The sequence below is a fragment of the Acinonyx jubatus genome, chromosome B2, assembly GCF_027475565.1.
Source record: "Acinonyx jubatus isolate Ajub_Pintada_27869175 chromosome B2, VMU_Ajub_asm_v1.0, whole genome shotgun sequence".
NCBI lineage: Eukaryota > Metazoa > Chordata > Mammalia > Carnivora > Felidae > Acinonyx > Acinonyx jubatus.
In genome coordinates this window covers 46758093-46779490 of record NC_069385.1, presented here as the reverse complement: position 1 = coordinate 46779490, position 21398 = coordinate 46758093, and the positions used below count along the sequence as shown (strand labels likewise).

The window sequence follows — 21398 nt, the reverse complement described above, 5'->3', positions numbered from 1 at the left end:
GCGGCAGCATCTTCACGTCGCGCGAGAATTCGCTGCACCTAATGATTACGTCAGTCAAGGGTATGCTTTTGTCTTTGTGTTATAAAATGGATGAATTTCGTCTTTCTGGAAAAGATTTGATTTACGTGATTGGGTGCAGACCAAACTCGAACATGTGAGAACTGTGTCAATGTGCATTTCTAAGGCTCTGTATGTATTTCTAAGACACCTATGCTATTAATTTTTCTCTTAAAATATTTACTTAAAAGGTAAGAAAGGTTATGGTCCAAGTTCATCAGCTCAGAGGGCCGTTCGTGGATGGTAAGGAGGAGTCAGCAATTCACCTGCGTGCCTTTTTTATGAGACTGAGGGCTACCTACTGCGCTAACGAGGCGCCTGCCTGCCTTTTTTAATGTACAGATTCGTGACTATTATCAAAGAATTGAGATGAGCAGAGTTTGATTTTTAAGAAAAGTGTTGCTCTGTTAAGCGATGGTTTAAAAAATTAGGAGCAATTGTAAGGGAAGTTTCTCTCATCCTAACAAGACATAATGATTATTTCAATTTGTTTATGTACTTTGGCCAATACCTATGAAGTGATTGGACAATATTTCCTCATCCCTTTTAACTAATATAAATAGCAAATGTATTTTCCTTACTTAGAAGTGACATATGCGTGAGCATGCAAATTTAGCCGTTAAGCATTTCTGAAAAAGATGTGATCTCAGGAGATTTTAATTTCCACAGTTGTACATAATATATGTTGCTTATCCTTAGGCTGTAATCCTAATCTAAAAGGAGTTCCTGCTTTATAATGCATGTGGGCATGAAGCCAGCAAATACTTGCCAAAATATGCCCCTGTTATAATTTACTGCAGGGCAGAAGCAATAATCAACTGTTTGCAGGCACTGAAACTATTACTTGTCCAAATTAAAATATTTTAAGTAACATTTAAAATGTTAAAGTATTTACTTAAAATTTGTCTATTCAAGTCAGCTCATACAATTCATCTGCTAGTGATGTCGATACTGTGCTATGTGTTGTTTTGTTTGTTGGAGTATGAAAACACTGGTGTTAGTCCTTAGAAAAATGCAAGAGTGAAGGAAAACTTAAATTTTTCATATTTTTGTTTAACATCTTAAATTCATATTAGAAAAATGATTATAATTCTTTTTTTTAATTTTTTTTAATGTTTATTTATTTTTGAGACAGAGACAGAGCGTGAACAGGGGAGGGGCAGAGAGAGAGGGAAACACAGAATCTGAAACAGGCTCCAGGCTCCCAGCTGTCAGCACAGAGCCCGACACGGGGCTCGAACTCACAGACCGTGAGATCATGACCTGAGCCGAAGTCGGACGCTTAACCGACCGAGCCACCCAGGAGCCCCTGATTATAATTCTTTGTAATAGAAACTCCACTACAGAGCCTCCAGATTATGATCACTTTGAAATTAGGACTCAGAAGAGGATCCAGTGAAAAGGAAGCATGTGGGGAATTGGATTTAGAAACAAGCAGCAGCAGGTAGGAGACTGGAGGGAAGTAGTGCAGACCCAGTACAACTAAGAATGAGGTGTTGATGGAAAAGACACTGACATTAAAGGGAAACAGCTTGCCCTGCAGCTTCATAGTTTAGCTCACAAAGGTTTGCAAGAGAATTCGTAAACAATTAAGATATTTTTGTACCCCTACTCAGCCTACTCAAGGACAGACTGTCCAAATTGCTGCCAACTAATCAGATATCCCACAAAAATTGTGCAAACAAGATTCACTCTTCTCAGACTACAATGATTTTTCTCTCCTTTTTTTTCCTCTTTTAATAAATCCTATTTTGCCTCTGTGGGGTGAAATCAATTAGTAAGCAATGTGCTATCATTAAGTGACTTTGTGACTTTGAGTCACTCTTTGACACTATTCTGCCTTGTTTCCTTTCTTAAAGAGTCTTTGTACTGTGGGAGGATTAATTCTCTAGGATTATAACCTGAGCCAAGAAGCAGAGAAGAGCAAATGCTGAATCAAAGTTCCTTTGCCATAGAAGAAAGAATTTGCTATTTGCAACAGAAAATTATAAAATTACCTGAGGCTGCTACCTGTGAACTTTTTTCTCTTGTTGTATATACCAAATTTTTAGAAAGATTTTTACCTCCACTACTTGAAACGTCCCTGTCCATAGCTTTGATTGTTCTTGTCATTGCGATCATTTTCCACTAATAATAGCCTGCCCATTCTTGAAACTCCATTCAAGCCTATCTCAGGAAGATTGCATTAGGCATTTTAACGCATTTAATTTCAAAAACAAGGACACAGGAATCACAGAAAGTTAACTCACTCGTGGTAAGACATATATTAATTGGCAAATTGCCTCCTCCTATCTCCTACGCATAACCTTCCCTTGTCATTCTGATAGTCCTATAGCTCTATGACCTTTGCCACCCAATTTAGTACTTACCTTCTATCTTTGACTCTCTTGGTTGCTTTATGCAGATCAGTCTCCTCATCCCAGCTGGACAAGGATGGCTGTATAGTGGCTTCATCCTTGGCATCTACAGTGACTGACTATCTCATTGACCATTTTAATAAAATGTGATGATTTGATTTAAATGTAAATTTTAAAAGGTTTTACCAAAATGAATGTATGACTCTGCTAGCATTTCATTTTGAGTTGAGTAGATGTATGTATTATAAATAGGAATCATTTGATTTGCATATTAGAATATAGGATTTTTTGGTACACAACAGAGCCTGTTCTAATGGCAATTGGCAATAAACCTCACTACAGAGAAAAAGATATATCAGTAACACGATTGTATGAAAAAGCATTTGCAGAAAATGTCGTGAAAAACTAGAAGGTACATTTGCCACAGGACACGGACTTTAACAGAAGTTCAAAAATAAACTAATATAGTCAAACAGGAATGACTTTACTAAAGTATATAGTAAACACTGGAAAACTTAGGAAACATCCACTGTTATTGCTCTTGAACAGCAAGTTTTTTTTCTTTTTTCAGAGTGACATGGTTTCTGGTTATATATTCATTTTGGCCTACATTTATTTAGTGTCTTCTAAATGTGCTCTTTTAATCCTCAGAACAACCCTGTGAGGTAATAATATTATGACCTCCATTTTACATTACCTCAGAAGGAACTCAAGCAAAGAGAAACTGAGTTGCTTGTCCAAGGTCATACAGCAGCAATATAGAGCCACAAGCTGAAACCAGGTAATCTGACTCAAGAACCGTGCACTCATTCATTATATCGTCCTGCAGTTCTACACCATGTATAAAATGCAAAGGTACTTTCTTAGAAATAAGACCATATGACCATCTCAATTTAATGTTAACTCTTATCTTCCTATTCCCCTCCGCCCATCCAGAAAAATACTAACAATTGTTGGGGAAGCACCCAGTTACTAAAAGGAGAAACAGGAATTCCCGGTTCAGTGCCCTACGGCCACAGTTCTCCATCCATCAAATGTAACATTCCCTTTGTTCATTTGGTTTTTTTTATTGGTATTGTGTAGACCTAGTCTTACTAGAGGAGGGCAAAAGACATGGGCTGGAGTTCCAGCTCTGCCTTAACGAGCAATGGAAATTTGGGCAAGTGGTTTGACTTTTTAAAATCTCATTTCCACATTTTGCAAATGGGAAAAATAAGGGGCACCTGGCTGGCTCAGCCAGAGGAGCACACAACTCTTGATCTCGGGGTAGTGAGCTCAAGCCTCACGTTGGTTGTAGAGCCTACTTTGAAAAAAATGGGCATAATAAGATCACCCAACCTATCTTTATTCACTTCTCAGAGTAGTGGGTCAGCGCTCTACATAGGTGAACCTTCCTTATAAGTTGCTTTCTTTCCTCCACCCTCACCCCCATCTCCATGTCTTTTTTTCCTTCTTTTCTTATTTCATGGAAAAATTAAAAATAAAAAAAATAATTATTTCATGGACCATTACAGCCAAAAGATACTTGATTTTCAAACAATTTCCCCTAAATGACCCTTAATGTATGGAAGGAGTTATGTCTCTCTGACTGAATGGGTCACCTCTCCTGGGCTCCAAAGCCCAGAGTTGAGTTGAGCAGCAGCAGAGGCATTCTCTGGAAATGTTTCTCTTCCTCAGACAGGACGAAGGCATCTTTAGCAGACAGACTCCATGTGTCCAGAGCCAGGTAGACTTGCCAATTCCAACAGAAAGCCGTCCTACTTTTTGGGAAAACAATGGCTGAAGAACAACTAACTTCACATTCAAAGAAGATACCGAGCTAATTGAATTTCTTGCAGGTAAGAGTCAAGGTTGCATTAGGCATTTTAATACATTTAACTTCATAAACAAGGACACAGGAATCACAGAGAGTTAACTCACTCATGGTAAGACATATATTAATTGGCAAATTGCCTCTGGCTTTGGCACCATCTCAGTGTGGAGATTAATGTGGTGGCCATGAAGATGCACCTTACAGCCCTCCAAATACAGGAAGAATAACGTCCAAGGGCCTGAATGCTGTACCCTGAAATCTGTAGCCTGCTTTGCTTGCATTCAGGCCATACCTCCTGTGAGCTGCTCCAGCCAAGACTGAGTGTGGCTAGAATACATAAGGTAAAACCATTCCTAAAAACTGCGGGACTCAGCTCACCACTGACCCGGGCTGACTCAAGGACTCCTCAATGGCCTCGTGAATCTTCCCTGGATGGCACAGGAGTCTAGGCCACTTCACCCAACTTTCTCTTGCTCTTCTTTTCATTCAGTCAGACTTGCTTCCTGGTCAAAAGTTTCTTCCATCTTTTTTCTGGGCCCCTCCCCATTTCACTCACAGTCATTTCCCCTAGTAATAACTTTGCACATTTAATCCCAGCTTGACTTCTGCTCTTCAGAGGACCCAGATTAACACATTTAACAGATCATTTAAACGTCTTAGTTTCAATTTTTGTATTTTGCAAATTGGGAGTTGGGGGACAGAGAAGAGCTAAAAGGAGAAAGACTTATTCAGTGTCTACCATGTGCTTTATGTTATTTTACATAATTATCACATCAACTTTCATATGACAGGTACTACTGCTATTTTACAGAAAAGGAAGGGGAAGATGAGAGAAATGATATCACTAGTTTAAGATTACTGCAACGTCTAGATTTGTACTGAAGCCTATTCTGACTCCAAGGTGTATCTTCTCTACCACTTTCTCTCCTTTTCTAACTGCTTAATTGTGAAGATCAAAAAAGATAACAGATGTGAAAGCACTTTGAAAATGTAAAGATGTGTTACTTCAAAGCCAGAGATTATTATTATTTCTGTTGGTTGCGGTCAAGACCACTATGTCATATGCAAGCCTGGTGCAAAGTACAAATGTGGGCCTCCTTGTTCAAAATTTATTGAGACTTTGAAGATGGCACAACAGAGCATTACACCAGGTATGGGACCCATGAACCCAGCCATGGGAAGAGCAGAATTATTGAGACAGGGGCAATCAAATTGAGCTTGTAGGAAACTTCTAGAAGAATAGAAAAAACATTCTGGGGTGCCTGGGTGGCTCAGTTGGTTGAGCAGCCAACTTTGGCTCAGCTTCATGATCTCATGGTTCATGAGTTTGAGCCCCGCTTCAGGCTCTGTGCTGACAGCTTGGAGCTTGGAGCCTGCTTCGGATTCTGTGTCTCCCTCTTTGCCCCTCCACCACTCACACCCTGTCTCTATCTCTCAAAAGTGAATAAACTTTAAAAAAAAATTAGAAGAAAAACATTACTTATAATGAGTATTTTATAACTCCTGTTTTCTTTCTTGAAATTCACAAATAGTGTACCATCATTTAAATTTATTTTCTTAGTTTAAGTCATCTCTACACCCAACGTGGGACTCAAACTCATGACCCCCTAGATCAACAATCAGTCACATACTCTTCTGACTGGGCCAGCCAGGAACCCCAATTTTTTTTAAATTAATATAACATCTTGGTTGTAATATCAAGGAAAAATAAAAGGGAAATAATTCTTAAAATATCTATTTTAATTTATAAATGGTTGGGCATGCCTGTACTAAATGACATGATGAAGTAGTTAGGTGGCTACACCTATAGAATCACTAGTTCCTTATATATTTTGGAGATTAACCTTTTCAGATATATAGTTTGCAAATATTTTCTCCCATTCTATAGGTTGCCTTTTCACTCTGTTGATTGTGGATAAAATAAAAATTATAAGCATTAGAAAGCTTTGTGTCAGAGTTTAACTGGCAATTGTTTTCATTCTTAGTGTTAGATAACGATGTATCTTACAAGCAGTGTTTAAGAGTAGATGAAGTAAGTTGCTTTCAAAAAATGCAGTGTTTAACACAGTGCAGGGAGGTGAGGGGTGTGCCTGGCTGGCTCAGCTGGTAGAATGTGCAACTCTTGATCTCAGAGTCTTGAGTTTAAGCCCCATGTTGGGGGTAGAGTTTACTTAAAAAATAATAATAAATAAATAAAAATAAAACAGTGCAAAATGTCTTCATATGTAAAATGGTGCTAGGCTCTAGGCTTAAATAATAATTAATATATTTTTCATCTATATGTTTAACACTGGATAATTACTTTATATGGGGCACTGTTCTCCACACTGCAGGATCTAGCATCCCTAATGTCCCTAATGAATATCAATCACACCTACATCCATTGTAATAATCAAAATAGCTGGCAAATTTCCCAGACACCATAGGGGGAAGTACACATATACATTGATAATCAGTTTTTTAAATGCCTGTGAATATGACATGGTATTCTCATTCCTGGTCACTAGAGGGAGAAAGTGGTCTTTAAAATGATAATCTGACTAGTTTGTCAGCCTTTTAGGTTAAAGTTAAAACTGCTCTGGAAAAAAAAAAATTAAACTGCTCTGAAGAGAATATTTATGATAATTTTACATACCATACATTCATAAAACAACTGTGGCATGAATTTTCAATGTATGTTTTATGCTGTGTATACTATTAGAATTGAATCATAATCTTTATTATACTTAAGCTATCACTGTTACAAAATTAAAATTTTCTCAGACATGCTTATTTAGTTATGATGCCTCCCATGATAATATATAGCCAAAAAACAAGATTAGATAGCGTTGCTTTCCTCAATCATTAGAGAAATGAGAGACAAAGTCTGTGACCTGAATGACCTCATACCTTTGTGTGCTGAGTGTGATAGGTAATTTTATGTGTTGATTTGACTGGGCCAGGGGGTGCCCAGACTAAATATTATTTCTGAATGTGTCTGTGAGGGTGTTTCTGGAATTAGCATTTGAATTGGTGGACTCAAGAAAGTAGATTGCCCTTCCCAACATGGGTAGGCATCATCCAGTCCGTTGGAGGCCTAGATAGAACAAAAAGGTAGAGGAAAGGAGGAATTTGCCTCTTTTGCTTCCTCCCTGAGTACTTGAGCTAGGACATGAGTCTTCTACTGCCTTTGACTGGTCTTTACACCATCAGCTCACTTGGTTCTTAGGCCTTAGGACTCAGACTGGAATTATACTACATCACTCAGCTTTCCTGGGTTTCCAGCTTGCATGTGGCAGATTGTGACACTGCTCAGTAGACCTCCCTAATCACATGAGCCATTTCCTCATATAAATCTCTTCCTATTGACCCTATTTCTGTAGAGAACCTGCCTAGTATACTGGGTAAAGAGCATACATTGGAATCGGACAGTTCTGGCTTCATGTCTCAGTTGTGCCACATACAGGCAGTTCAATTTGAGCAGGTCACTTGACTTCTCTGAGCCATAAACTCCTCAAATATGGAATGAATATAATAAAACTTAAGTTACAGAACTGTTAGGAAGATGAAATATTTGCAAAGGGTTCATCCCAATGGCTTTCAGTAAATAAAAGCTGACTTGATAATTTTTATTATTTTTATGCTAAGATTTACCTACATGAAATAGAGTATAGTGCAGACAAAATAAAATCAATGTCAAATTCTGCTATAAAACTGTAAGTGTATAGAAGTTCAAAGATGAAAGACATCCATAAATAATGGAGCAGTAAGTGAAAAAAAGAGTTGAATTGGACCATGTAGGATACAATTTGAATAACATGGGAAAGATATAAAACACTGGGACATAGTAATAATACTTGTCCACTATGTTCCAGTTACTTTTTTTAAAAGATTTTATTTTTGATTAATCTGTACACCCACTGTGGGGCTCGAACTCACAACCCTGAGATCAAGAATCACATGCTCTTCTGACTCAGCCAGCCAGGTGCCTTTGTTCCAGTTACTTCTAAATGATTTTAGATATATGGTATTTCCAGTTCATAGGAAAAAAATGTTTTGCTGGCACTAAAATAAAATGCTTCACCACATTTTTTTCACATAATATTATTTTAAAGACTTTATAAAATAATTTTTAAAAATTAGTTACATGAAATCTATGCTTTTAATAGCTAATTGGAGAGGATTCATCAAAATTGACCTCAGAGTAAACTTGAAGAAGTTTGACCATTACTTAAAATGATTGATTACAACAGCACCTAGACTACCATGTACTAGACTCATCTCAACACAACTCCTTATTGTACTAAGAGAAGTTAGAGCTTGGTTAAGAGGATAACAATTAAGTATGAAGTGCTGTTATAAGTAATCACCCAATTGACTCAAACCTCAATAAATACACATTCTTTGCATTTCATAGTGATAATGACAGTTCTGTCTACATCTCAGCAAATTCCAGAAGGATATTAAAACATTTGAACTACTTTGGCTAACTCTGTTCTTCTGAAGGAAAGTAAAACCAAGCAGTTTAATTCAGACAGTAAGTATCAAGAATTGTATTTTTAAATACAGGAAACAGTTATAATTTGATGGAGCTTAGAAAACCTGTATTATTTAACATATGCAAAGATAAATGAACAGATATATAAAGGTAAATAAATACATCCCTTTTGAAAGCCATTCATGAATAGATTGGGAATATTAAAGCTAACCTATGTATACTTAATTAGGATTTAAATGTCTTTATGCTAAAATTACAGGTTGCTGCAATATGGTGAGATGTGCCCTAGCTTGAAATAAGGAACCCTAACTGAATACAACCTGTGTTACTTATATCTAAATTAATACACTTCAATTTGCTAAGCTTCTATTTCCCTATCATATGGGGATAGTGATACAAAAACTGTAGGATTACACATGTAAAATGAGCGCACCCATGGAAATTTCTGATATTTCTTTTTTTATTTTATTTTTTATTTTTTTTTTAATTTTTTTTTTCAACGTTTATTTATTTTTGGGATAGAGAGAGACAGAGCATGAACGGGGGAGGGGCAGAGAGAGAGGGAGACACAGAATCGGAAACAGGCTCCAGGCTCTGAGCCATCAGCCCAGAGCCTGACACGGGGCTCGAACTCACGGACCGCGAGATCGTGACCTGGCTGAAGTCGGACGCTTAACCGACTGCGCCACCCAGGCGCCCCGGAAATTTCTGATATTTCTAACAATCTGCTGAGAAGACTTTGAAGACAGAGGTGTGTACTTGGAGCAGAATTAGATACCTGAGGCTCAAATTGTAACTTCATGGGGTAGAGAACTCAAATGTCATTAAGAATATAGGTAAATATCTTGTTTTGGTTTTAAACTTTTTTAATGTTTGTTTATTTTTTGAAAGCGAGAGAGAGTGTGTGAGAGGGAGAGGGCAGAGAGAGGAGAGACAGAATTTGAAGCAGGCTCCAGGCTCTGAATTGGCAGCACAGAGTCCAACACGGGGCTCAAACTCAAACTGCGAGACCATGACCTGAGCCAGAGTCAGTCGTGGAACCAACTGAACCACCCAGGAGCCCCTTGTTTTGTTTTTATAATGAGAACTGAATTCAGGAAACTAAGAGATAAAGCAAGAACAGCAATGGGGTTTAGGGCAATGATTCCCAAACATTAGTATGCATCAGAATTACCTGGATTGCTAGTTAAACTACAGTTGCTAGACTCTACTTCCAGAGTTTGAGTCTATAGAGAAGAAGTGGGGTTCTTGCATTTGCATTTCTAACAAGATTCAGGTGAGTCTCACGCTGCTTTTTTGGGGGCCACCCTTCACAATCTACTGTGTTAGGGTAATAGAGACTGGTAAGTTGAAGCTGGAGTCAGAGAGAAGGGTCCAAGTAAAGAAGGTCAGAGAATCATCTTGTAGACATCTAAATTTGCAGAAATGAAAAGGGAAACACAGAGATTATTATTGAATAAGTATGTGAGTACTACTTACAGGTCAATATGAGCAGATTCAACTTCTTCAGTGACCAGAGGATGACAACCTCTTAGTTTGTATGTTAAGGAAATCTCTAGAGAGATCAACTTTTGCCCAGAATTGAAGGTGAAAAGTAACCAAAAAAAAAAAAAAAAGTAATCCTAAAATTGGGATTAGAAATGAAATTATACAGCAATAAGAACTTGCAAACAAGGTCATACAAGTAGAGTCAACAACTTATATTTAAGCACTGAAGAAAAGTAAAAATAGCAGAAATGGGCAAATAGAATTCCATTTTTTGAATTGATGACAATAATTTTAAGTCTGTTATTTAATGAGGTTATAACTTACACTAAAATGGATGGATCTTGATTGTACAACTTGACAAGTTTTGACAAATAGATACATCTGTGTTATCATCAGCTGAATCCAGCATTACTGTCACCCAACAGTTTGCTCATGTTTCTTTCTCATTACTAACCCTGAGGCAACCACTCTTTGGATTTCTATCACCATAGATAAGTTTTCCATGCTATCCAACTTCACATATATGGAATTACATAGTATGCACTCTCTTGTCTGACATTTTTCACTGACCAATGATTCTGAAATTGTTGCACGATTGATAGTTTGTTCCTTCTTGTTGCTGAGTCATGTTCCATTGTATGAATACACCATAATTTATTCATTCACTAGTGATGGACATTGGTTTGTGTCTAGTTTTGAGCTGTTATAAAACAGCTATGAACATTCTTGTGCTGTATGTAAATTATACTTTAATAAAGAAAACAATGACAAATTCCAAAAACAAAAGAAAAACTACTTTTAGGTAACATCTTTGGTGACTTAAATGAGCAAAGAGAGAGGGCTAAGGCAAAAACAACAGTGAGGTGGTAAAGATTAAATATCTGTCACTCAGTGTTAGCCACTATTAATGTGGTCAAGAAAACGCAAATGGATTCAAGCTGGATATGTATGCTGACTAGAAAGCAAATGGAGAACACACTCATTTCCCAATACTAAACTGCCATGAATTCTAGAATCAGAGGTTGAATCTTAAAGACATGAAGACTTAGAAATGAAGTTACTGTCACACATTCAAAGGCTTACATGTATGGAATCATGCATCCAGTTGCCGTGGCTGATTCTGCAATGCAAACCTTTACTCTATTAGTGGACCTCAAGAAATGTGTGCTGAAATCAAGCCCTGAATAAGAAGGCTCATATTTCTAGAATTTTGTAGAGGAGTTCATGAATCTCAAAATAAGTTTTAAGTTTCTAGGTTAAGTGGTTATTCTGGGGCAGCGTCCTAATTGGGTCTATCCAGAGCTGTAGGAAGTAACCCAACATCACTGGTAACTCTTCACAATAATATGTGCTTCCTACTTGCCTCCTATAGTCTCCAATTATAAAACAATCTTTAAATATGAGTATTATTATTACCTTGATGGAAATTGATCAAGATTATCAATTTTACTTTTATCTGTGTACTTTTGTAATATATTTTTTCTATTTTTGACAACTGATGAAAATAAGCTATACAACATTTTAAATATTTCTCCAACTTTTTGATTTGAAAAGTTTCAAACCCACAGTTGAAATAGTAATATCAAAATAGTAATACTGCCATTAAAAAAAAAGAGTGAAAGTAAAAAGATAACTAAGAAGTTGTTTCCTTTTTTGACAGGGGAATTTGAAAAACAAAGTGTATCAGTTATTAGGACTGCATCTGGGAGGAATGGCACACTTTCTCATCCCTCAGCATGGAGGGGGCTTCATTACCTGATTTCTGAAGAGGTACCAAGTGTGCTTGCTGATGCCCTAGGAGAAAGTTAAAATGTGTGTGTTTGGGGGGTACGGGGGGAGGAGGGAGTAGGTAGCTCCATAGTTTATACAAAGATCCTAAAGATACTGCATCACTCTGAAAGGAAGCTTTCTGGGAGAACTTCAAGTGACCTGGCTACAGACCAGATTTGTAAATGATGTGAAATTAGGGGGTAAAATTACTCATTAGAAATAATTAATGATCCTCTAAATGCAAATAGGTTAAAAGAATTAGACTAATTTAATAGAATAAAAATTAATATAGATACATGTAAACTGTTGGAAACAAACTTCAATAAAGCGTAACATGAATGGGGTGCCTGGGTGGCTCAGTCAGTTAGGCGTCCGAATTCAGCTCAGGTCATGTTCTCGTGGTTCATGGGTTTGGTGTGTCAGGCTCTGTGCTGATAGCATGGAGCTTGGGATTCTTGTTCTTTCCTCTTTCTCTGCCCTTCCCCTGCTTGCGCTTTCTCTCATTCTCAAAATAAATAAACTTACAAAAAATAAAATAAAAAATAAAGTGTAACATGAAAAAACCTAATTCAGCAGCACATGAATACTTTAAAATTTAAGGGTCTGGTAAATTTTAATCTTATTAGGAGTGAAAGGGTAATATTGCTGCCCCGAAAGCTAATGTTCTCTTAAGATCCATTCAAAGAAATATACTATGCAGAATATAAGCAGTAATAATCCTATTCAGGGCACCTGGGTGGCTCAGTTGTTGAGCATCTGACTCTTGATTTCCACTCAGGTCATGATCTCATGGTCATGAGATCAAGCCCTGCATCAGGCTCCTCACAGAGCATGGATCCTGCTTGAGATTCTCTCTCTGCCCCTTTCCCCTGCTCATGTGCTCGCTCTCTTAAAAAAAAAAAAAAAAATCCCATTCTGTTCTTTCTATTCTGTTATTTGGACGTTAACAGTGTTCAGTTTGGAGCACCTGACTTTACGAAAAATATAAGCATAATGAATCTTGTTTATTTGCATTCACAATGGATAAGGAACATTGAAGGAATATATATATAGCCAGGTTGGTGGGGGAGGGGAGGGTGTTGAGGGGAGGGATAGGATGATGACCTTCAAGTACTTAATTCATTTGTGGAATCAGGCTAATTACATCCTGCAAGACTCCAGGGGTCAAAATATGGAGCAGACGTGCTGAGACCCTACTATATGCCCAGTCCTTTTTAATACCTGAATGTTATAAGGCAATATATTTCTGAATAAATTTAACAAAACTGGGAAGGGAATGGGTATTCCCTCCCTTGAGTCCAAGGAAAGGTTATCCATGATTCTCAAATGTCTGTACCTTAGTGTCTAATTTAACTGGTTTGGGGATAGAGCCTGGAATTTTTTACCAAGCTCCCCAGCCATTTATAATGGACAGTCAACTTTGAGAAATATTAGGCTAGGTAATTGTCTGGATGTAAATTAATGTGAAATTAAAATGGAGAGGAAGGTAAATGGAAATTAATATTTACCACATATTATATGCCAGGCATTGTGCTTGGCATTTTCACACTCTAACCTGTATTAACTATGTTAATACTTGGAATCTTTTAGCACAGTGCCTGGCATATAGTAAACTCCCAAATGTATGCTGTTATCCTCTCTACAACCTTATATTGACATTCTCCAAATACATCCTGGGAGAATACTAGCTTATAATATAGGTATTATCATCCCTGCATGATGGACAAGGAAACCAAGACTCAGAGAAGGTATTTATTTTGGACACTAATAAGACATCTGTGGGTTTATAAAAAAATTAGCAGCCTACCTAAGTGGCCCTTTTTATTTTAATAGAATTTTAATAGAAGAAGAAATCTCTTCCTGACCTGGTCTCAAAAAAATGACATTAACTATAAATCCTGAAAAAGTGAAGCCAAAAAGTAGACATTTTTTCCTAATGTGGCCTGACAGAAACTCTTCTGTAAGTCTTGAGAACCCCTGAGGTCAGAGGAAATGGATTAAAGTGGCCCTTCAGAGCTAAAACAAAGCACTTCAAGCAAACATGGAGAAAGTACTGCTCACAAGTGAAATAGCTCCCATATATATATAGTGAATGCATAAATATTGTATCTGTCACATCCATAGTCTAGGACTTCAATTATATATTTAACACTGAGGGAGGGAAAGTTGGTCCTGAAGGGACAATCCTGATCATCTCTGACACCTTCTCTTTGCCATGTTAATCCTGAGTTTTCTTGTGCACATGACTGGTTTGAGTATGTGAATTTGCTGAAGAGGAAACATTCAAGAAAAGATACTCCCTCCTCAATGAGATTGTAAGTTCCTCAATTGCAAGGACAACCTTCACTTTACTATCCCGTATAGCCCTTAATGTAATAGCCAATACAAAATAATAATTGCTGCAAGATTGTACTGCAAGGCTACACTAATTTTCAAAAATAAAATATGCTTCAAGTGGTGAGCATTGAATTGACTTGGTACAATGCTATATTCAGATTTTTTTTTTCTGTTGCCTGGCCAATTGTTAAAATTTAGAGCCTATGTTAACATACACAAAATGGTATAGCTGATGACTGAATTTTTATTTTCTGAGCTTCAGGTACATCTGTAAACCAAAAATACAAAACATTTTATTCTAGAAGAATATGAAGCTATAGGTCCTAAATGTTAAGGGTTTACTTTTTTTTTTTTCTTTTTTGTTAAGGGACTACTTTATTCTTTATTATTATTTTTTTTTAAGTAGGCTTCACATCCAGCAGAGCATAATGCAGGGCTTGAACTCACAACCCTGAGATCAAGACCTGAGGTACAATCAAGAGTCAGACACGTAACCATCTGAGCCACCCAGGCAACCCAATGGGACTACTTTATTATTATTATTATTAATGTTTATTTATTTTTGAAGGAGAGAGGGACAGAGCATGAGCGGGGGGAAGAGCAGAGAAAGAGGGAGACACAGAATCCAAAGCAGGCTCCGGGCCCTGAGCTGTCAGCACAGAGCCCAAATCAGGGCTTTAACTCATGAACCATGAGATCATGACCTGAGCCAAAGTCAGGTGCTTAACTAACTGAGCCACCCAGGCTCCCCTTCCCCCAGTTTTTAACAATAAAGGGAATGACTTTATCTTCTTTTTGTTACCTTCTGAAGGCCTGACAGAATGCCTTGATAAATATTTGTGGAATTCACTGTTAACAAATTATGTGTTATTTTCTAGAACAGTAAGTCCCTGTAAGTACACCAAGTACTTGAGGAAATATTTCATCTTCCCTAAAGGGAACAGAAGAACTGTTAAGGCAGAAGAGTTATCAGGCCTTGAAAATTTTGACACAAATAGAAAGTGGGGAGGTTTGAAGAAAAGAATGAACAAGTTTTTACAGCTGAGAAAGTATGAGAAGGGTTTATCACTTATGACAGAAACTCTGTTTGCTTATTAAATGCATAAGCAAATAAAAAGAACCCGAATGACACAAGAATATCATTGACAGAGATAGAAATGGAAGCTTTAAGGAAGTGAAGGGAGTGGTGGTCCTGCACAAGCTATATGGAAAAAAGTGACATCATGAGTAAGCACTTGCAATTGTGAACTAAAGCAAAACAACAGTAACAACCCTCCCAACCTTGCAAGGTACAGAGCAGTGTGCCCTAGTTTCTTACTTCTGGGATAATGTCTGTTGTATCCGTTTTTAGAATTTTAATAATTCCATAATCTGTTATTTTGAACAATTCACACGTTTATGGGCAGGGTGGAAAAAAAAGAAATCTAGCAGAATAACATGCTTTTATTTTACCACAATGCATATACAGAAAGACAAATATCCCAATGGTACATTTCCAGTTTGAAAGAGCAATCTCACAAGTATTTATGATATTTAGGAAAAGAGACACATCATTTACCAAGTTGTTACCAGGGTAAGTTACCAAGAAAGACAATCAAGTCAAACATTTTTTGTAGGTTATTTTTCCATGAAGACAACAATTCCCAGTCTTCAGAATCTGACAAAACCAACTTACTCAAATTATATTTCTAAGAATACATTTTTAACAGAAACAAGAGGTTGAAAACTCATATTCAGTTAAGTCTCTATATCTTACAGGAAAATAAAATTGTTATTTTTCCAAATGTTCCCAACAGAAAGCAAAAAGAAAGCCTGTACAGCTCGGTTTTCCCATTAAGCAGAAACAGAAAATGTTATTTTACTAAACACTAGTGGGGAAAAAAAAAACACAGTACTAATCTTCCACGTAAATGAAAACAGAAAATGAAACAACAGAATGAAAACAACAGAAAGCACCCAAAGTTGCTTTGTTTCTTTATTCTTCTCTAAGCAACACATTTAACACTCAATTCTCCCATAGAAATCCTGAGAAAAAGTATTTCTCCTCCCGTTACCACTGATAGAAAAAGAACCTTTTCCTTGAAGGCTCTGCCAAGCCAGTCTTAATCTTAGGCCCAATTTTTATCTTGCTCATTTTCGCCTGTGGTCGTCTGTTTCCCCCGCTTAGAGCACCCATCAAAAGCTCTAGTTCTTCCATGACTATGAACTAGATATCACTTCATCTATATCTGTCTCCTTTTAAACCCTCTAGGTGTCGCTAAAGGGAGTGGAGGATGGGGAAGAATGCAGAGGGAAATAAGAGCTCTAGCAGTCTATTTTACAGGACAACCTGTCCCTGGAAATCATGAAGAGCTAAAGCTAAATTAAACTAAAAGGCCTACTTTTGAGCTATCATTTTTTTTTCTTTAAGAGACAAGAGGCAGACAGGGAGAAAGTGTACTACCACCCTGGCACTTAACCATGTTCAGGGCAAGGAGAAGAGGCACAAAGAGGTATACCTAGGTTTTGTGTGAATTTACTAGTTGAGGCTGAGAAAGCCTGGTACTTGGAATGGACACCATCCTTACTCTTGCCATAAGAATAAAGTCTTAACTTGTCACCTTAACTACTTGCCTGACAGTCGGGTTCTGGATCATGAAGGGAGAGGAGAGAGGGGGTGAGGAATCAAGGATGTCTTTTGGGAAAGGAATGGAAGGGTCTTTTGTGTGCTGGCAGGAAATCTGGGTCCATCACCAGCTCTAGGGATTCTTGTTTAAAAGAAACGAGACCACAGTGGGGCTGACAGTGATCTGCAAGGTATTCATCCAGTAGGTAGTAGCCCAAGGTGGGTGGGCATAGCCAGTAGTAAGCAGTAGGTGACTAGAGGTACAAGAAGAGCCACAGAGTCACATAAATCAGACCAACTGGCCCACTGCTGCTCTCTTGATATTAATGCCCCACAATTGTCTGCCTATACTGCAGAGCAAAATGGGTAGAATGGGCTCCTAGGCAAAGTTAGAATTCCAGGTGGAAAGAGTCAAAAAGCCCTAGGAACAAACAGGGTCCATGCAGTGCAGATAAAGGCAGTGCAATTTACAGCATCATTTGCTTGGCTTAGGAGTGATGTGAATCATGACCATGCAGCATGTGACAGTAATGCAGAATAGCATGAAGGCCATGTGGAAATGGAGGAGCAAGGTCTTGAAAGGCTCAATCTCGAGGTTGAGAAAACTGCCCAGAGGAAGAGGTTGTAAAAATGTCAGGGGGAAAAAAAAAGAGAAAAAAAAAAAAAAGTAGAAGGCATACCCATTTCTTGTTGTCCAAGCACAAGCCCAGCAAGGGGTAGTAGGGACCTTGTGCAGTATTTCCAAAGGCAGAGATTAACCAGACTGGAATCCAAAGGGCCTGGGGATCTCTACAGGCTCTCTTATTGGGCGACGTCTGGCTCTACGGACTCCTTCACGCAACAGGTAATACTGCAGTGGATTGGGCCACAAGTCCTCTTTGATAATTTCAGCAATCTTGTCAGACTCTGGAAGGCTATGGTCTGAAAACCAGGTGAAGAAATTGCAGACGACATCTTGGTTCCTGCGAATGAAGGACTGGGGTTCATGGCCCCGGCGCCATATGATTGGAGTGGAAAGAGACACCACTCGGCCAGAGGCTCTGACCTCATATTCTTTGACAATAAGCTTGTTTCTGAAGTAGGGGTTTCTTCGAAAGAAGAACTTGAACTTGCAGCCAGTTCTGGGGTGTCTGAGCTCCTTCACCTCCAAATTGGTTATGTATCTTAACATCTCGGCATCTTGGCCCCTAATCATGGGGGACAACTGGGGGTGGTTCCGAAAGGCAGTCACCCAGAAGCCCGGGATATTCTGAATGATGTAGTTCCTCCTCTCCAGGTAGTGACGACGCATGCGCCCAAATTTCTGCTCCAGTTGTTGAAAGGCTCTGTCAGCCTGAGCATTCACAGTGTCCAGTTCCAGCTGGATGGCTTCCAGGGGGTTCATGCGAAGATCCATATTCAAGGGTCGGAGCCCCGCGTCCTCCTTCACCTCCTCTACCACTTTATTTTCCTCCATCATTTCTATTTCTTCCCCTACTTGCTTCTCTATCTCCATCTTCTGCTCCACCACCTCCTCCTCCTTCACTCCTTCCTTCTCCACCGTCTCCTCTTCCTTCACTCCCTTCTTCTCCACCGCTTCATCCACTGCTACCGAGAAAACGGTGCATTTTTCTGTCTCCACTTCACTGGCCTTCACCTCTTCCAACACCTCAGACCCCGACCTCTCTGCAACACAGGTTCCTGGGGGCTTCTCCCCACCTGGGCCGCCCGGCTCTCCACTCCGACAGCCATTTTTCAAGCTGTTGTCCGTTGCCACGGACACAGACCCAGCTTCCAGGCCTTCCGTTAAAGGCGGGGCCTCCGCCCGACCGGCTTCGGTCTCTACGAAACCTCGATCCCCACCGCCTCGGATCTGGGGAGTTTGGCCACAGCCCGCGCGGGCATGGAAGGCTCCCCGCTCCTCTGGAAGCTGAGGCGGTGGGAGCGCGACAGTCTCCGAGCTTCCCTCACCCGGCTCCGCCATCACCTGTGACGCCTCGGTTTCCTCACGGAGCTTCAGGCGCTGGTGTGGGTCGGGGTCTCCTGGGGTACGGCCGAGAGTCGTGAGACTGCGGGTTTGGGGAAAAGGGGACGTCTCCGCTCCATCCTGGCCGCTCATGTTAGCAGCAGCCTGACCAACGACAGATTAACGGCTGTTTTGCTCACAGACAACGCCCCCTCCTAAACCGGCGGCTCGCGCCACCCACCCTGAAATCCCGCGAGAGTCTCTGCGAGGGTGACGTCAGGGCTGTGGCTCTCACCAGAACGCGAGAAGTGGCTGCTTGCTCCGCCCCTGCTTGCGGTCCCAGCTTGTTGCCTTTAGTTTTACTTGTATGGATTTAGGAGGGTGAAGCAATAATTTGACTTATGTGCATAAATGTATTTGGGACTCAGAGACTGAAGGCAGTGAGGGCACTCCCAGCGATGCATCTGGAAACTGCCTGCAGCATGTAAACTGGGGTACTGGTAGCGATCGCAGCACTACACTGCCTGTTGTCTGAAAACATACGTTTTACCGGGTCTGCGTATGTATTTTTTAGACCGGAAGATAGATTTCTTCACTGTTACCCCATAGTGGCCAGAAACAAAAATCTTTTTATTTTTAAACTGAGGTGAATAGCAATTTGTTTCTCTTTTCTCCAGTAGAAATGACATGAAAGTATCAACTCCAGCCTCTAACATTAGTGGGAGAAAACTACTCAGCGTTTTACCACCAAAGTGATGCATAGTATTCCTTGGTAGTTCTAAATTTGTAATATGCATCAAAGAAGAGTCTGTGATACATTATGTCTGCAGGAATTAAGCCAGGGTCAATTAGCTGTCTCTTGCTCCATGACCCCTCACTGCAGAAAATTAGAAAAGCTGTTTTCAGCCCCATAAACTATTAATCTGTTAACGAATTTAGTTCCGCAGAAGGCCCTAATGAAGTATGTATTCATGGCAGTCAGTTCATAGACTTAAGAGGGATGTCAGTGTCTCTAGTTTTTAGTTTGTTGACTTGTGAGGAAAATGCGTTAGAGAGCTACAAGGCTTCAGAGAAATACCAGTGGGGGACTACCCACCAACCTTTTTATAAAGCAAATCTCATTAAAATGGATAATCAAGATGGTCTTGAAGTAGAAAACAAACTTGCAGAATGCCTGTGTGCAGTTAGTTGACTCGAGGTGTAAAGTAGGCAAACATTTTTTCCTGTTTGCTTTGCCTAATAATGGCCCCCAAAGACGTTCACTTCCTAATCTTCAGAACCTATGGATATGTTATCTTATGTGGCAAAAGGGACTTTGCAGATATGATTAGGTTGAGGATCTGCAGATGGGAGGATTACACTGAATTATCCAGGTGGGTGCCATGGAATTACAAGAGCCCTTATAAAAAGGAGTTAGGAGTATCAGTCTGAGAATACGTGACAATCAAATCAGAAGTGAGAAAAAAAGAGAAAGAGATGTGAAGATGCTCTGCTGCTGGCTTTGAAGATGGCAGAAGGAACCAGGATCCAAGGAATGAAGGCAGCATCCAGAAGCTGGAAAGGTAAGGAAATAGATTCTCCTGTAGAGCCTTCAAAGGAATGCAGCACTGCCAACATCTTGATGATGTCTCACCTCCAGAACTATGCAAAAATTAATTTGTGTGGTTTTAAGCTATTAAGTTTGTGGTAATTTGTTACTAAAGCAATATGAAATGAATACTCCTTGGATTGAGGTTTGGTTGCATCTCTGTGTGTGTCCTGTTTTTCCTAGCAGCAGCTCCTTCAACCTTGCCCATCGCTTCCTCTGAGGTCCTGCCTCCTGCCCAACAGCTGTGATGTATCATATCCTGAGCCTCTTTTTGGTTATTGAGACCAGAATTAGGCAACACCCAGAAAGAAAATTAAAGCTAAAACCTACCACAAAAGATATTTGAGAAGACTGTGAACTCCAAGGACAGTCAGAGTTTTGTTTACTACTGTTTACCTAGTGCCTAGCACACTGCCTTGCACAGTGTTACACTACTGGAATGTTGAATAGGGGAACAAGTGGACAGAATACAGTTTCTCCAGCCTAAGTGGAAATTTTTTTTTAATGTTCATCTATTTATTTTTGTGAGAGAGTGAGCGCACGAGCGGGGGAGAGGGACAGAGAGACAGAGAGAGAACCCTAAGCAGGCTCCACATTGTCCACGAAGAGCCTTACATGGGGCTCCATTTCACTACTGTGAGATCATAACCTGAGCTGAAATCAAAAGTCAAGATGCTTAACCGACTGAGCCACGCTGGCACCCCCTAAAGTGAAAACGTATACTAAGTGAAAACTTCTATTTTTAAGCAGAAGACTATTGCAAGGCTTTCACCAGTACTAGATGTGCTTTATTTGTCAAAGGCACTATTATGATTTCTGCAAGTGTATTTAATTAGTGCTCTGGTAATGTTAGGAAAGCCTCCAATCAGAGATGGTGCATGTAATGTAATAAGGATTCTAGTGAGTGTAATTTCTCCAGATAGTGTTGAGACACTGTGGAGGAACCTTTCCTTCTCTTACA

General features: G+C 39.4%; 1 protein-coding gene and 1 long non-coding RNA gene across 5 annotated transcripts; one reads left to right on the top strand and one right to left on the bottom strand.

The window, feature by feature from the left end:
• Positions 1-62: 62 nt before the first annotated feature.
• Positions 63-12530, top strand: LOC106984627 (uncharacterized). Of its 4 annotated transcripts, XR_003419392.2 has the most exons (6): positions 68-193; positions 1195-1501; positions 3066-3195; positions 4092-4252; positions 8624-8743; positions 11853-12530. It is a non-coding gene; the product is annotated as an uncharacterized LOC106984627 (long non-coding RNA). The 4 variants fall into 4 exon arrangements; XR_008298385.1 differs by lacking the exon at positions 8624-8743 and having other exon boundaries at positions 63-189; XR_001431737.3 differs by lacking the exon at positions 8624-8743.
• Positions 12531-15722: 3192 nt separating this feature from the next.
• On the bottom strand, positions 15723-19104 carry TSPYL1 (TSPY like 1). The gene has a single exon (XM_015082825.3). It carries the CDS (start codon positions 19000-19002, stop codon positions 17659-17661), a length of 1344 nt encoding a protein of 447 aa, XP_014938311.1. The 5' UTR covers positions 19003-19104; the 3' UTR covers positions 15723-17658.
• Positions 19105-21398: the final 2294 nt, after the last annotated feature.